Source organism: Portunus trituberculatus, chromosome 50, assembly GCF_017591435.1.
Source record: "Portunus trituberculatus isolate SZX2019 chromosome 50, ASM1759143v1, whole genome shotgun sequence".
Lineage (NCBI taxonomy): Eukaryota > Metazoa > Arthropoda > Malacostraca > Decapoda > Portunidae > Portunus > Portunus trituberculatus.
The window spans coordinates 6520020-6538640 of NC_059304.1; the positions used below are offsets into that span (position 1 = coordinate 6520020).

An 18621-nucleotide genomic window follows, 5' to 3' on the forward strand; every position below is an offset into this window, starting at 1 on the left:
CCTGACAAACCTACTCATTTTGTAGTATTGCAGTCATAATGAATAATAATCAGCCCTCATGTATTTTTAGATATATGTATATGCTACTTAAAAGATACACTGCATAATTTTTATGGTCTTAACAGAATATCTTAGTGCTGATTATCAGATTTTCTAAATACTGTATCTTTGACTTGCACTCCTAGTACATGACTTGTACTTTACCTCAGGATGTGCGTGGTTGGGCACCCAATGACCGTGGGGTATCCTGGACTTTTGGAGGGGATGTGCTCAGAGCATTCCTTGAACACCATAACCTAAGCCTGGTTGTGCGTGCCCATCAGGTATGTACAAAGTGATTTGGTTCTTGAATGCTATTATGAATAGTCATTACTGTAATTGACAGTTTGCTGCTTATTTGTGTAGCAACAATACATTTGGAAAGATACATGTATGATACAATTATTTGTTATCATATCATCACATAACATTTACTGTCTTCATCTTAGGTGGTTGAGGACGGCTATCAGTTTTTTGAGAAGAGATCATTAGTAACATTGTTTAGTGCTGCTAACTACTGTGGGGAGTTTGACAATGCAGGGGCAGTGATGGGTGTTAGTGAAGACCTCACCTGCTGGTTCAACATCTTACCTGTGAGTATCCATCACACCTCACTCTGATGATTGTACAATGGAAATGAAAGAAGTTTCTGTTTCTGTTTAGTCAAAAGCTTCAAGAGAGTGATTGCATCATAGCCTACTTGAAACTTTTTTTTTTTTTTTTTTTTTTTTTCAAAATGAAAGGCTTTGTATTTCATGAATAATATTTCTGCATATATATGATCACCTTATGAGGTGGTTTCTTTTTCCACTAAGGGCCATTTATGAGATTAGAATGTGAATATAAATCTTTTATAATATTATGTCTTACAAAACTGAATTTCATTTCAGTTTGAAAAAGTTATTTAGAAAAAAGATGATCATGCTTTCATAAGATATTTGCCATAATATGTATGTGGCATGATAGCTTTGCATATAATCAAACAATTAAAATCACCAACATAATTTACAAACTTTTTTCCATATTTTAGATTTTATCATAAACTGATGTGATCCGTTTGCTTCTCCTCAACAGCCCGATCGTCGACGCACTTACATTAAGAAATGAGTGATGGAAGCCTTATTAGAGTGATCATTCTATTTGTGGCTGTCGTTTGTCGAGTGTTCTACATGACAGCATGACAACGGCACTTCCGGTAGATAACTCCAGCATAACACATATGTGGAAAGCTGGAGCTCTCTATATCCTCCAGATATTAACTGATTGTTAAATTTCAATAACAGCTCTTTTATTATGGATTATGTGAAGCTTTTGTTGCCTCTGCTACTCCATTTCTTTTCTTTGTTTTTTTTCCAGTAGCACTACAACTTTAGTTTGGGTGGGCATGGCTGTTATGAAGACAGCACATGTCACAGCTTTCATTAGGACCACGTCATTAACATCCTGTGGCTCGTCTTTTTTTAATTATACTGACACAAAGAGTCAGTATCCTTTTTTGTAGACATATTTTCAGTCTTGGAGGATGTTCATCTTTTATGTGGAGTAGACTGATATAAACCAAAGATTTATAAGTTTCCATATAGCTGGTCAGTAATTTAAAGTTTTAACTTTAAATCTGTTTTATCTTTGTCCTGAATGTATTTATATGAATGTTCAGATAGAAGGATAAATTAGAGAGACCATTATTAAAAGTCCCTCCAAAAAGCAACTTAGCAAACCAGTGTGAAAGCTAAGCATTATGTCTGCATGACTGAACTGTTTTATAGTTCAGATGATACTCCCTAACTCCTTTGAATGCAGTGAGTACTAGTGGGTCGTCCCAAAAGCCGAGTGAAATAATGCAAAATGAAAATTATTATTGTGTATTGTTTATATAGAATCACAATTTGAAATTGTTTACATTTATTAGCCAACCAGTAACAGTACATTCAATACACATTTTGTATCAAAAAGCACCTACATTATATCTGAATTTTTTTGTTATTGTGATTGTAAAATTATTCTATCTCTATAGGGATGTGATCTACATCTACTTTAATCAATGATCATACAATAAAATATTTCTCATTGGTGTATTTGAATTACCTGTCTTAAAAGCCACATGCATTGGGATGACCCATACATAGCTACCATGGATAGATCAGCCTGAAAGCCATTGTTCCAGTCTTATTGCAATGCCATTGTTATATAATGACCAGCAGCAAGCAATTTCTAACTAAATATGCCATTTAAAAGTTATATGTACTTTACTCCAATCTACAACAGATTGATACTCTAAATATGGTTGATGGTTACTGCTCATTACTGAGGTCTATGGAAGGAGTCTGCATGAGATCATGCATATAGCAGAATGGAAAGACAAGAACACTTATGCTTGTGTGAACAGTTATGCTTGTGTTTATTAGTTTAATTTATGTATGTATTTCTAAGTAAGAATTTCTATGTTTGTCCATTGTGATGATCAACATACATGAAAACTAGAAAACAAAAATTCCTGTTATTGTTAAGGACATGTGTATCAGGCTTCATTACACTGCACTTCCTGTGAAGGAAGAAAAAAACACATCTCTTTCACTACTGTGGAGTTGTCTGCTACCTCTACCTTTTTGGAGAGATGAGAAAAATAAATAAGTAAACAAGTAAATACTCATTCAGTTCTGCCATACAACAACTACCTTTGTCCTATACTACTAAGTAGAGGTGTGGCAAATTATATTTAGATCCAATGTTTACCTTCCTGTTGGGATGGGTTATCTTTTTTTAAGCTGAGAAGGTCTTAAACTTATTTATATTATCTTTTAGATGAAGATGTTCCTGTTTGCCTTCAGTAATTTCATAGAATTTCCAAGTGTACTATTGTACCAAGTCCTATTATTGTTGAGCTCAGGAGATTTACCTAAAACATGTACTACATAAACACTACATTATCCAAAGAAGAAAGTTATGTTAATTACAAAGCATCCAACATTACTGAAAATTCAGTACCATTGTTTAGCTCTTTATATGCATGTCAACATCAATATAAGATTTAAAGTCAAAATCCACTGATAACAGTTTTTATAGAAGCCGATGCCAGAGCATAAGAGTTGCTTCATCAGACTATTTTCATTCTCTGAATATTCTCTATCTGATGATACACTTTGGTGCATCATCAGATGTATGTATAACCAATATCTCTGTATTTATCAATATACAGTTCATTCATTATCATTACACCATATGACACTTTGAATTCAAAGTTAACATGTTGCCTTGTGAATTATGATCACTTTTATTCAAGTTAACTTAGATTAGTTCTATTATCTTTCTCTTTTCATTTCACTGTGTTACTGATTCACAAGTAACCAGTTTTCACATCAGTGTTAATTATTTTAAGGGATGGTAAATTTATCTGTATTTTTCGAGAGCTCATGAAAAGACACAGCTGGAAACACTGAGAATTTATAGAAATTGTGAAAATTGCATCTGGAAAACCAATATATTTTAAAAACTACAAGTTTATAAAATCATTAACAAATACTAGAAACCTTGCACAATCACCTTTTACTCACATACAAAATGCACATGACACTTATTATATGATATTACTATAAGTTAAAAGTAACACCTTTTGGGCCATATATTGATTCACTTACAAATGTTTTGAAACACATACATGTCAAATGAAAAACAAGATCATAGTTACTGAAAAAAAAAAAAAAAGTTCTGCTTTTCATCAAAACACAAAAGAGCTATTTGCTTTATTTAGCACTATGATTCAGTAAGCTCAGATATTATCACCAAAAGGTTTATGATATTTGTTATTACTTCATGATATACCAGTAGCATCTTGTTAGAATAAAATAGGAACAATACTGTATTCCTTCCTGTACGACAACTTAATAAATCAAGTTTTACATGCATACTCTTTTCTTGATGACAAAATATAAATGGTGTACTTTTCTGGTAAAACTAAAGGCTGTATTTTGTATTTCAACACTTTGGGCAACCATTTTAGTCTCTCTCTATATCTTCTGGGAATAATTGGAAACCTATTCTCTATTTCTCCAATCTTCCATTTTCCAGTTTGGAGGATTCACAATTGTATCAGAATTTTCACCCAAGAATCTAAGACACTTATGTTTCTTGGATAAAGTATATAATTTCATAACAGCTCACTTGTAAGTAAAACTATATATTTTCAGTTCAACTCAGTAAGTATTCTGTATTCCCAATATAGTATTTTCCTCTTCAGTGGTTACCCAAGGCAGCGTTAGGAATGATAATGATAATGGTTAGTAGGACTGATACTATAATTATATAGTATATCAGATCAAGCAAATCTGCATTCTAATCATCAAAAGTCTAAAAAAACAGCCTTGATGGCTGGTGTTATAATCACTGGCCTTGGATTGATGATGGTGAGCTGTTGCAGGCTGATTATAAAACACTGATTGGTGATGGTAAACCATGATGTGTATTTTAACAAGTAAGAGTCTCAGGGTCACACTTCCCTCCTATTTTAGGCAATTCACTGTGAAATAGTCACCAGAAGTGTGTTTTTATTTTTCTTAATATTATTGTGTGCATTTTTTCAAGTGTTTATGTTTAACCTTTTTAAAATGGATGATTACTAAGATCATGAAAGTGAAAATATACAAGACACAGCTGAATTCATATTCACTGACATAGTGCATTATGCTTTCAATGCACAAGTATTGCACTGCTCAAAACAGAATACAAATTACACATAATTCAGACTCCATTTAATGAATTAATGATGCAAATACAAAAGCAGTCAATGATATTATCATTCCTTTCACTCACATTAACTTACAAGAATACTGTAATTGTCAATGTGCAAAATTTACTTTATTCATTGAGTCTGGGATTCATTCCTTTAAAAATTTTAAAAAGTAAGTTTTTAGGGTATAAGGACTTGGATCCATGCATACTATGTGTAGTGCAGCCAGCCTAGAGAATTCACTATATAGCCAGCCAACCAGTAGTAGTATATGTTTCCATATTCACAAGCTGTTGTAGAAGACAACTAAAAGGAACATAGCAAAGGGACTGACTGAACAGGAACCCCTTTTGTAGTTCTTTTTATTAGTCCTACAGTGATAGATGTAATATATTGTCTTAGCTACTCTTATTTGTGTCACCTTACCAACTAAAAACATTCACACTTCACTGATAATCATGATTGAGATATCTAGTGGTCTCCTCCAGAAACAAGGAGTGGTGTCTTCCACCAGATCTAATTATGCTAATTGCATTTCTTCCCTCCTTCTAGGGCCTCACTGCATAAGATTTTTCTTTTTCTCTCACTCTATTCTGTCTACCTCAATAATGCATGAGTTAGCCAGTATTCTCTAGTAAACTCTGGATCTTTCATTCTGCTTCTATATCTCTTCCTCATGACTTGGACCCTTTCAAGAGAGAGGTTTCAAAACACTGATCCCTCAATCTTTGACGACAGCTTTGGACCTTGTTCAAAGACTGGCACCTCACTGGGCCTCTTTTTTAAACAATAATTTTGCTGCTCTTGGCAAGTGCACCTTCTACATAAGAAATAAATCAATAAATTAGAAAGAAATTGTAAGTTATAGGCAGGTCTGTAGTCTAGCACAGCACCATGCCTGGACTTTCATATTTCTTCTGTACCTTTTATTAAATGTGGAATTCTTTCTTGCCAGGAAAATCTTGATAAGTGTAGCTACACTGTGACACTAGCAAAGTAATTGTTAAAAAGATATGTGATTACTGCAGCACATGAAAATTTTAACCAAGTGTCATTGCCAACACTGTCATCTCATGTGCAAAATAAAAATAACAATCACATTTGTTTGTAAAGTTAGAATCTAAATGTCTTTTCAACTTATATTCTTAAAAGAATATTCCATTTCAGATGTGCAGGAGGATACATGGAGCCTTAGCTACAACTGTCTTATTTCCATATCTAGATTTATCTGGTATGTATTTCCTTCTGCTGTTATGTACTGTTTGTCATAATCACTTCTACTATTCCATTAGAAACATATATATTTATACTTATTAAGAAAGAAGTAGTAAATTTTTGTTATTTATACTTTCTTCCCTTTACTCTTTTTCTTTATGATATTCATTAAACAATTTCTCTAATACTTATAACTATTCAACTAATCTAAACATTGTAATTTGGTCTCCTCCTCTCTCTTTTCATTTTGATATGTTGGTGGTGTCACTTCCTCTAGTTTTTCCTAATATGTGTGGTGCTGAATCATAGGTATGTTTCATCCTATTTACAGTTTTTTTGCATGTTCATTTTTATGAGGGAACAACAAAGTCAAGTGTTTCTTATCAACATTAGTTTAACTGTAACATTCACCTTACAGCACAAAATTTTCTTGCCTACTAACATTAATATATATCTATATCTATATCTATCTATCTATCTATCTATCTATCTATCTATATATATATATATATATATATATATATATATATATATATATATATATATATATATATATATATATATATATATATATATATATGATTCTGGGCATATTCCTCCTACTCCTCCACCCTCTGACTACTTCATCCCTAAAATTAAAATTCTTTATAAAGACGTTTTCCTGGCCCTCTCTGGCCTTGATTCTCGGAAGGCTTACGGTCCGGATGGAGTCCCTCCTGTTGTTCTCAAAACTGTGCTTCCGAACTCGCTCACTGCCTGGTCAAACTCTTTCATCTGTGTCTCTCTACTTCTATTTATCCTTCTTGCTGGAAGTTTGCTCACATTCAACCTGTCCCTAAAAAGGTGACCACTCCAATCCTTCTAACTACCGCCCTATAGCTTTGATTTCCTGCCTTTCTAAAGCCTTTGAGTCTATCCTTAATAGGAAGATAATGAGGCATCTATCAGCTCACAACCTTCTCTCTGATTGCCAGTATGGTTTCCGTAAAGGCAGATCTACTGGTGATCTTCTTACTTTCCTAACTGAATCTTGGTCATCCTCTTTAGGGACTTCGGTGAAACCTTTGCTGTCGGCCTTGACATATCGAAAGCCTTCGATAGAGTCTGGCACAAATCTTTAATTTCTAAACTACCCTCCTACGGATTCTATCCTTCTCTCTGTACCTTCATCTCCAGTTTCCTTTCCGATCGTTCTATTGCTGCTGTAGTAGACGGTCACTGTTCTTCCCTAAAACTATCAACAGTGGTGTTCCACAGGGTTCTGTCCTATCACCCACTCTCTTTCTATTATTCATCAATGATCTCCTAAATCTGACTCAATGCCCTATCCACTCCTATGCTGATGATACCACCCTGCATTATTCAACAGCGTTCAACAGACGCCCAACCCAACAACAATTAAATGACTCAAGGCGAGATGCTATAGGACGCCTAACTTCTGATCTTTCACTTGTTTCTGATTGGGGCAGAGAAAACCTGGTTTTGTTCAATGCCTCAAAACTCAATTTCTACAACTATCTACTCGACATAACCTTCCAGACAACTATCCTCTCTTCTTCAATAACACTCAACTTCCCTCTCCTCTACATTAAACACACTCGGTCTATCCTTCACTAAAAATCTAAACTGGAAATTTCACATCTCTACTCTTGCTAAATCAGCTTCCAAGAAGTTAGGTGTCCTATGGCGTCTTCGTCCATTTTCTCTCCCTCCCAGCTGCTTGCTCTGTACAAGGGCCTTATCCGCCCGTGTATGGAGTATGGCTCTCATGTCTGGGGATCCACACACAGCTTTACTAAACAAGGTGGAATCTAAAGCTTTTCGTCTTATCAACTCTTCTCCTCTAACTGACTGTCTTGATTCTTTAAGTCACCGCCGCAATGTTGCATCTTTATCTGTCTTCTACCGCTGTTTTCATGCTGTCTGCTCTTCTGAACTTGCTAACTGCATGCCTTCCCCTCCTGCGGCCTCGCTGCACAAGACTCTCTACTTCTTCTCATCCCTATTCTGTCCATCTTCCTAATGCAAGAGTTAACCAGTATCTTCACTCCTTCATTCCCTACACTGGTAAACTCTGGAACTCTCTACCTGTGTCTGTATTTCCACCTGCCTATGACTTAAACTCTTTCAAAAGAGGAGTGTCAAGACACCTCTTACGTTAACTGGACCCTCCTTTTAGATTTTTTTGTTTTTTCTCTTTCTACTTTCCTCTTAACAGGGCCTGGCAACCAGCGGGATTTTTTTTTTTTCCAACACTTTGTTTGCCCTTGGCCAGTGCCCTTGTAATGTAAAAAAAAAAAAAAAATATATATATATATATATATATATAAACAGAAAAAGTAAATAGATCAATGCATATTTTTCAGTAATTTAACATGTATGTTGATTTTAAAAGGACAAGCAAAAAGGCAATGAGGAAAAGAAGCAGGGCTTTATAGCTTAAATTTTGTACAAGATCAGGAGAAATTCTAAATTGTTTTTTGGTACATAAAAAGACAGAAGTGTTTTTCTTTTTTTTTGTCATGATGGTTGGTATCATTAGTTTCATGACATACCAACTTATAGATCTTTCCTATCCTCTATATTCTAAAGGTGATGGAGATGAGCTTAAAATGCACTGGCATAAGAACTGATAGTAGAAGCAAAGAAATTAACAGGCTTGCTTATGGCAGTCCATGTATAAAACATGCTAACTTTTATCTGCTTATCTTTATCCATAAATTTCTTTTACACCTCCAAGTGACTTAACACTTAATAACCTGTGATTACTCATCTACTACAGACTCAATGATTCCAATACCACTCTCCAAGTGGCAATAGGGTTTTCTTAGCAGCAGCTTTGATTAATTGGTACATACTTCTGTATTTCTTATGGAAATGTTTTTCAGTGGATGAATAGTAAAGAACACTGAGCTTAGCTTTAGCAACAGGTGATTGTAGAGAGCTTTTGCCTCTCAGTGCTACCTGGATGGTGGGACAGCCTTGTCTGGGTAGTTCTTAAAGGAACATTCCTTCTTAAATTCAATTCCTCATAGATCTCAAGGTGCGTCCACACGATCGAACAATGTTTGACGGACAAAATTGTTACCAATTACCAGTGGAAAGCGGAAAGGCTCATGCTGCATAGTGCAATTTTTTTGGCCTTGTTATTTTTCTTGTGTACCATGGTAGTGATGTACTGCACCAGTCGTCCAAGGCCACACACTGACTTAAATGCCTGAGTTACCAACGGACATCACCTTCGAACATTGTCCACCGGTCTTTGCCCTGTGAGCAGAGTTGAAACGGTGGTAAACAACCTCACCTGGTACCACTGTTTGTTGCCAGATCAACTTCCATCGTTTCACCGCTTATGATGTCATCCTGCTTCTCCTGTGATATGGTAACGATTTTGTCCATCGAACATTCTTCGATTGTGTGGACGCACCTTAAGGTCCACTGTGGTTAACAGAGAAATCCCTGCTTATTGTGTACCCTAGATCAGGATAGCTATGGTGAGGTAACACCTTGTGTAAAAACCTGCTGGTGATTAATTCCCAGACACTGAACATCAGTTGTCACTAATGTAACCAAGGCATTAGTCTTTGTCATCCACGAGTGGCTGCAATAATCCTACCATTTCCCAGCTGCTCTGCCTGACAATAAAAAAAAGTACACATACTATCTGCAGAAATTAATGAAAGAATGTCTCTATCCATGGCATCACTCCTAACTTCACTCTATCACTCTATTTGTACGTGTTCGTACCACATAGTAAGTGTGGTGATAAGTTGGCAGTACTCATACCTCTATGTACTACTAAATTTATTTCTACACTGAGATATTTCAGTCACAACAGTCTACCTACCAGTGTAAACTATGATATGGTAGCAGACCATAGTTTTGTTACAATCATTGTGGTCATGATTCTGATGAAAGAATCTACCACTTTATATATCTACATTTGATGCATGTTCCTAATAACTTGTACCAAGAAAATGACAATAAAACAACACAAGGAAGCAGCCAACCTCCACACAAAAATGAGAATCATCTGTAAAGCAAACAGGTTGAAATCATTCATCAAATACTTTCTTTTATTTTCAAAAACTACTGTACATTTGAGATTATGTTGACAGCCAATTTGTCCCAAATAAAATAAACAATAACATGTACCATATTGTTTCTTCTGAAGAGGGCTATGACACATTAAACTAACAAAAACATAACATGGTAAATAATTCAGTATGCTCGCCTGAACAAAGAATCTAATTTTGTTACAGATAAGCAACCTAGCAACAGGAGCAACACATACCAACTATATTTGTACAGTTAAATGGGCATTAGATAACTAAACATTATGATTATTAATATAAAAAATGTTCGTCTATTGGAAAAATGCAAATTTGCTTAGAGGTTTTATTAGTCTATTCCCACTAAGGAGAGCACCATTAATATCAGCCAACCTGGGTAGGCGCTTCAGAGTGCCAAGAGCAGCTACTGAAGGCCTAGAGCGAAGCATCTTTCCAGCAATTTTCATAACATCATCATCTGTCACTCTCCCTGAAAATGACAACAGTAAATCTTTAGTCTACATTTCTGAACAAAGCAAAACAAGTTAAAATCACAAGAAGGGAGGAACACTAAAGTTTACTGTCATACACTCTTATATTTAAGATAATTATGAAAAGGAAATATATAGTGGGACAATACAAACATAACACCATAACAATAAGAGAAAAGTGGAAGTGTTGCAAAAGTTGGACTACAGTATTTCTCTTCACCACCTGTGTGAAACTTTGGCATAGCATCAGCCATCATTACCTGTATATAATATAAAGATGCAACAGTATTTTGCTGACAGTGATTCAAAGAAACAGATGTGCATATATTTGTTTAATTTAGGGAGTAACAGTTTAACTTATTCAAATACATTCTTTGGTATAACTGTCACATAATTAATTTTTTTAGACATATCTGGGAGTGTATTAGCGTTAATCCAGCAAAGTGGCTGATTCAAGATGGTTCTAGAACCAGGCATTCTGAAGTTTTGATGGTCAACCTGTAATATAAAGGCAGTAGTCTTTCATCATCCACTTACTTATTAAATCCATGAAGTGCTGTGGCTGAAGTCTTTTTCCTGTTGCTAGTACTTGCCGTGCAATGTCCTCAAACACAACAGGCCGACTTTCCAAGTTCATCAGCAGCATGGACTGCAGCTGTACTTTGGCACGCTGAAATATCATATTTGAGAATATAAAGAACTCTATTCTCATGACTGACATAAAAGGGTAACATCTAAAAAAAAATGCAGGAATCAAGTATGATGCAAAACAAAATATTCTGCGTCTTACCTCCAGTTCTTCCTTGCTCATGCGACCATTCATGGCTGAGAGTTCTCTAGTAATTATTTGGGTGAGATCTGCCAGGTGAGATGGATGAGCCGAGGCGTGGATACAGAACAGACCAGCATCCTCATATGCATGATTGTAAGCTGTAGCATTATGGATCCAATGATACCTAAAAACATTGTCTGATCAAAATCCAAGAACCGAGATGCTGTCATAAGGATACACTGTAGATTGCTGTCCACACCCAATTATTATATATATGTATGCACATACAAGTCAGTGTCCTACAAGCAATATGACTGGATATTGTTAATTTACATCAAGGTGGCAAGTCAAAAGAAAATAAAAAAGGCCTTATTTCTCTGCAGCAGAAGTTCCATAACTAAACTCAACACTTGCTTAATTGAATCACACTGGTCATCTGCCACAAATGAAAATTAATCAGAAGCCATTCATACAACTGGCCCTCTCCCAACACATGGACTGACTATTGAATCACACGTTGGTTACTGAAGAGTTGATCATTCATCAAGGATATCAGTAAATAATACTTTAAGAAATACACTGTGTCACATGGACCAGTGAAAAACATGACTTGATTCAAGGTACTGATTTACTTGTATCCCAAAGCTATGGTATTTTTCAATGCAATAATACCAAGATTAACAAAAATGTTGTGCTATTTGTCGTACTAATGCCTCCATCACATACCGGTTGAGTACATTAGTATATAGACGTGTGTACATTCCTTTCCCAGGTCCGCCAGCACTGAAGCTGCCACCACCTCCCATCATCATGTTGAGAACACAGTGAGTAACAAAGTCTTTATGCTGATGCCCCACAGACTCCAGACCAATAACAATATGAGCAAGTTCTGGTAGTGGGTTGGGACCAATGGAAACATCAGAGAGATCTGCTTCCTCCTGCAAAATAGTGCACAAACAATTATTTGATCCTACTGAGTATGTGACACATGTAACACAAATTTATCTTTCAATGGTCCTAAACTCAGAAACTTTTAGCAGTCCATTTTCTTTTCTTATATAGACTCCTCTCAAACTTCAGCTAACAAGTCATTCCCAAAAAGATTTCTTATTTACGTAAAAAGAAAGTTTTTATTATTATTTATCTTATACAAGCATTTGGTATATCAATTCTCACCTTAATAAGTCCACCTGTATACTGAGCCACAGAGTGGTCAATCGAAAGCTTGTGAGTATTGGAGAGGGTTGGATCCGTCTCCCAGATGGGTGGCATCTCTACAAAATATCTGAAAAAATAGCATACCAGTTCTTTTAAAGATATTCACATCATCTGAAAATAATTGAAAAATTCACAGTTATCAAAACAAAAACTTACTTCTGTGCAAATTCTACAAGAGCTTCATGTTCAACTCCTACACCAGCCACCACCATGCGCTTCGGGGTGTGGTGGTGCTTGAGGTAGGTGAACAATGTTGATCTGTCTATTTTTGTGATATTTTCAGGAGGACAGATTTTTGGAAGACCCAGAGTATTGTCCCTAAATCCAGCCTGGAGAACATACAAAATACATTATAAAATTTATGTTGAAGTTAGAAAAAAAATAATAACAATTGTTGAAAACTTTCAAAATACTACATTTACATTCAGCACCATTCTCCCATAATGTTTTCCTCAGAGTTGTTTAGAATGTTTCAGAATCAAATTTTACAAGAAAACTGTAATGAAAAAGCAAAAAAATTTAGTTCCAGTTTTCAATATCTCAAAATTATCTACATATTCAAATTGGATCTCCCCCTAGTTATCAATTTCATTTGTGTTTGTTTTCCTGGAAAGTGAAATTTATAATGCAAAGGACTGTAGCTGAGAAATAGCAATATTTGTGAGAGAAGCCGACAAATAAAAAAAAAACGGACAAAAATAATTATCAAATAACCGATAATCCAACATCATCATTGCAATGATGTTTAGCTATGCATATATCCCAGGGACCGTATTCTACATAGTTATCGTCAGGTCTCACAAAATTCCTGCCACTCAATTTTAAATATATAGAAAAATAGGTTCTTGACAATTTTCTTTGATCTAAATTATTTTGACATCATATTATCCAAGCAAAAGAAACATAATAAATATAAGATTACGCCAGACAGCCCAACACATGCATGGGGTACGGTTTGTTTGAGTTTTGGGAAAACTGATCGTACCTTTTTTTTTTATACCATATGGGCTTTTCACAGGAATTTATGGATTAAACGAGATACTTTTTGGGTATCTTCTACCTAAAAGTCCAACCACTAGGGAACCGTTACCTCGAGTAAGGAGGCTCTACCTACACTCAGACCGTGGCCAGGATTCGAACCTGTGCGCTTGGAGACCCCTTGGACCCCAAAGCGCACATGGTTCCACTGTACCACGGCAGCCCCCTTTCTGGCATTTATTTATAACAATATATTACTGTATGAAAGAAGGACATTATTTAGTCATCATTACTGATATTTATCTTTAAATTAATAATAAAAACTGTTGGGGATCATGTCATGGTATATACAGCCATGTTCCCACAACATTGACAAGAATTATGACAGCCATTTGGCAGCACCATAACAGGGTGAATCGTCTTAGTACTCATGAGTACATCACAAAGTTAGAGCCTGTCATAGACACACTTATGTCTAAAATTAGGCATTTTGTCTCACTATGACCACATCATTAGCTATGATGGTTTGCAGAATACGGCCCCTGAGGAACAAACAGTTAAGCTTACCGCATGAATCATTTCTGTGAGTAGAACATCCTTTTCTGGCCGCAATTGAAGATCTTCCAAATCAAATGTAACTGACATCTGAGCATCTATTATCTGGAGGTACAAAGATATTTTATTAATACCATAATTATTACACCTACTTATACATGAAAAAAGAAAAAAAAAAAAAAAAAAAAAAGAAAATTCAGATACTTACTTCCTCTTGTTGAAGCTGAGGTCTTAAAATCACCTCTGACAATATCCTGACTGCTTCTGCCATACCTCTCGCTTCCACAGATGTCGCATATATCAGTGTATCCCTATGTAAAGTCATAAAAACAACATTAATCTGATTGATATTGTGCCTCTTGAGAGAAATAAGCTAAAAGGAACTACAATATATGTACACTATGCTAAGGAAAGAAAACAAGAATTTTCATCCAAATGAAGTTTTCCAAAACAGCAAGACAAGGAAAAAACAATGCACTCAAATGAGACTGCAAGAACACCTCATAAGTTACCTTGATGACTGGCAATCACAAATACCACCAAGTTTTTCAAACGTCCCCATAATAGCTTCTCGTGTCATATGTTGGGTATTCTGTAAATACCGAAGTTATATATTTATATTTACATTTTGATGAGCAATTTAATCTCAATTTAGACAACAGTAAAATATATAGCATTGCAACAAAATAGTCCAAGCCTTTCTATAACCTGGGAAACCTCATTAGTATAAGCAGTGTGATACAACTCACTTTATTAAGCTTCACATTATCTAAGTAACAAACCTTCTATATGTAATCTAGTACTAAACACATTAAAACAATTTGGATAAAGCCACCAATGCAGTGCAAAAAAAAATCCTGAGAACCTCACCCCATATGCTAGTTTCTCAAGAAAATGAGAAATTCCACTTGGAAGTGCCACTTCAAACCTGCTTCCACTGTCAATTGCAACTGAAAATCAAAATATTTATTTCAGAAAAATGTTAATAAAAATGTTAAAGATTCTTGAATAACATTTACAAGAGAAAGCCTGCCAATAACCTCACTCACTCACCTCCAACTGTACAAAAGTTGCCAAATTTAGGTTCAGATGCAACACGCAAACCATTTTCTAAAGTTGTAACTTTAGTTTCGTGGACAATATCCGAGGGGGAGGCATAGATAGCTTTGGGTATCCAAGGAACTGCTTCACTCAGAGGCACCTTTGTGATGGGTGCCTTCCCATGAGACCCAGACTCTCCTGAACAGAAGCGTACAACTGCATTGGATCCTCTTCTGTAATGTTTAAAAATAATATGTAGCAACATGGTGATTCTTTTCTCATCTATCATTACTCTGCTACATGAAGAAATACACAATCATAAAACATGTACACAATTTCCATTTCTATGGAGATAATGAACCTTATCCAGCAAGATGTTCTTAAATTATGGCAGAAAAAGCCCAAACTTTAACTTCCCCTCCTTAAAACTCCGTGTATATATTTCTTTTTTCCTCTGGTAACACAGAACTAACCAACATCAAGAAGCTGGTTTGAACATTAAATGTATAGCTGCATAGGAAATTTGTAGCATTTGTAGAAATTTGTACTCTCGTCTCACATTTTCAATTTAAGTTAATGTTCTTTTTAAGACATTAGTCATGTGATGTGACGAGCTGCTTCACTCCCTTACTATTTCCAGTGTATCATAATCTCGACCTCAATAACACCATCAAGCATTAAACTTTTCTTTTGTGGGTCCTAATCTTAGGAAAAGAGACAAGAATTTAACCAATATCATCTGTATGTTTTTTTTTTTTTGGGGGTGAGTGGGCGGTTAAGCACATCAAAACATGGGCCAAAAAGAAAAAAAATCAGCAAAGGCGAAACAATCAAGCCGACGACTGGTGAATGGTGGGAATCTGAAGCTGGTTTGCTTCTTCACTGTTAACACTTAAAACAGAATTCTAAAACTAAGTCAAGTACATAAGGCTTACCTTAACACCGATCGGGTAACACGCGAGGAGAACATGACTGGAGTGTGTTTATGAGCGGACGACTGGTGGACATGTGTACTGCTGCTGCTGCTGACAGGGACCAGCCGTATAATCAAAACAATGCCTGGCTCTGCTTTTTGTTAAATGTGATCGTATATTTTACAATACAGTTTATAAAACAAAATGTTATGCTTTTCATGGTGGAAATAAAAAAGTTATACATACATTTTACGTAGATGATGAGATATGTTGCAGAAGACTGCGTTTGCCCACCAGTAAAATTCCAATTTGAACTTTGCGTTTGCTCTCAGTTTAGCAATTGTCATTAACTACTTCGCTCATACTGGTGTAGTTCTGACAAATTGTTTTATTCGGAAGGTCATTATAATAGTAAACAACATTTTTCTTCAGCTACGAACTAATTTTACGGCAAAAGAAAAAGAAAACGGTCCTATCATATTTGTCAAAAGTTCATCAATGACCCTGTTTACGCTTCGCACCATGATTATTCTGTCACGTTTCTTGATAATGATGTTTGACGTTGTAAGACGTTGTAAGTATGCTGTAATGGTGTGTGAACCAGCCTTTGTGGGGCTAAAATTAACCGTCCTAGAGACTACTTAAACAACTAATCAATAGTCTAATGTTTACTTGATAATAAGTAGTTGGTGCTATTTTAACGTGAGGTCTACCGCCATATGTGGCCTACCTAGGTGCAGCCTGAGGTCTACCGCGTGACCCGCGTCCCTCCGGGACCGTCCCCGCGTAACAGAGGAGAATTCAAGCCTGTGTTACGTTACCCTCTAAAGGGGTGTCAACTACACGGCCTGTTCGTACAGGAAATAAATTTTTCAATTATACGGACATGAACAACAAATTGCACTGCAACCTGAGCCTGTGTGAAATATTAAAATTAATATTTTTTTTTGTATTAGATATACCAATGTCCACAGTAACAAATCTAACAGGAAAATCTACTAGTTCTGTAACTGAGTGGTTCAACATGTGCCGAGAGGTGTGTACAGCCATAGTTTCTCATTAACGACGAGGAAAGATGGTAGGAACAGATAACCCCATCCAAATTGATGAGGCAAGATTTGCGGGTCGACGGAAGTACAACCGAGGAAGGATACTGAATGGAGACAACGCTCCTCTTTCCGAGAACAGTGACGCAGAACAAGAAAACAACAGAAACCATGGGCGTAGAATTGATGGGCCTTGGGTTTTTGGTCTTAATCTCAAACAAGGGTCAGACTGTCGGTACTTTTGGGTGGAATGGCGTGACCGCAACACTCTAATCCCTATTATTGAAAGGGAGTGTGCATATGGTTCGGTGATTCATTCAGACGAGTGGTCTGCTTATAGCAACCTAGATGCCATGGGGTACCAGCATTTTACAGTGAACCACCAGCAACATTTTGTGGATCCAGTGACAGGAGCACACACACAGGCAATTGATCGATCGTGGTTGGACGCTAAAATGGTGATTCTGAAGAGAATTTTTACCTTTCTTCCTTATCTATTTAAGTCATTCCTAAGATATGTACAAATTAAGTGTTTATTGCTAAAATAAATGTATGGAAATGTGTGATATCCATGAGGGAGTGATAATGCAGCGGTAGACCTCACGCTATAGAGCTAACGGGAGATAGATCTCACGCTATAGTGTGGTAAACTTCACGCTAAAGTAGCACCAAGTAGTTTTACTATCTGAGTCCCTCATTGAAATCTATATGCAAAATACTGTCCCAATTCAAACAAAACATAGAAAATTATAGTATGAGTAATTCGCATACCCTTTAATTTGAGCTATGTAGGTCAACGATTTGCTTCTTTAACCTCTCATTGACATGAACATGGGCGTCTGGGGGGAGGGGTAAAGGGGAGCATTTACCCCCTGGAATTTATGGAAAAAAATGCAAGGAAAATGCAAAATGAATAAGAAATTACATGGAAAATGCTAAATTAATAAAATACTATGTACATTTATCAACTGTTTATTACCGTATTTTTTTCATTACTCAGGTTTCTTTATTAGTAGTAGTACTGTTGTTGGAACAGGAATTGGAGTGGTCTAGGATTTCTGCCAAACTTGTCAATCACCCTGTTCATTGTTGCACTTTTTCTCTTCGGACACCCATGGTCCCCCTTGCACTTTTTTTTTTTTTTTCTGCGGACGCCCATGGCCCCATGCACTTTTTCTCTGCGGACGCCCATGGCCCCCCTTGCACTTATTTTCTGCGGACGCCAATACTCCCCCTTGCACTTTTTTCTGCGGACGCCAATACTCCCCCTTGCACTTTTTCTCTGCGGACGCCCATGGGCCCCCTTGCACTTTTTTTTTCTGCGGACGCCCATCCCCCCTTGCACTTTTTTTTTCTGCGGACGCCCATTCCCCCTTGTACTTTTTTTTTCTGTGGACGCCCGTGCACATGCACACATTTTTACTTTCTCAATTACCCCAAGCATTTTTATTAGACTGACCATACATTTGTGTCTTGACAAAATGCAATCCAAATACGTGGGCTGCATTTTTTTTTATAATTCTCTCTCTCTCTCTCTCTCTCTCTCTCTCTCTCTCTCTCTCTCTCTCTCTCTCTCT

At 36.2% G+C, this 18621-nt stretch overlaps 2 protein-coding genes across 3 annotated transcripts in view; one reads left to right on the forward strand and one right to left on the reverse strand.

Annotated features, from left to right (window-relative positions):
- Positions 1–3939, forward strand: part of LOC123500003 (serine/threonine-protein phosphatase PP1-like) — an 82210-nt gene extending 78271 nt beyond the window's left edge. For both annotated transcript variants that reach the window (XM_045248600.1, XM_045248599.1), the window contains exons 7-9: positions 210–323; positions 489–632; positions 1114–3939. In XM_045248600.1, the coding sequence (XP_045104535.1) occupies positions 210–323; positions 489–632; positions 1114–1146 (291 nt within the window). In that variant the 3' untranslated portion in view covers positions 1147–3939. The remainder of the gene's footprint in view (positions 1–209; positions 324–488; positions 633–1113) is intronic.
- A 6100-nt stretch (positions 3940–10039) lies between these two features.
- Positions 10040–16171, reverse strand: LOC123499773 (mitochondrial-processing peptidase subunit alpha-like). Its single transcript, XM_045248237.1, has 12 exons — positions 16020–16171; positions 15097–15317; positions 14914–14993; positions 14556–14635; positions 14252–14354; positions 14056–14148; positions 12667–12839; positions 12469–12577; positions 12019–12230; positions 11311–11476; positions 11058–11190; positions 10040–10519 (listed from the first exon to the last, which is right to left on the reverse strand). Exons 1-12 carry the CDS (start codon positions 16052–16054, stop codon positions 10344–10346), a joined length of 1581 nt encoding a protein of 526 aa, XP_045104172.1. The 5' UTR covers positions 16055–16171; the 3' UTR covers positions 10040–10343.
- Positions 16172–18621: the final 2450 nt, after the last annotated feature.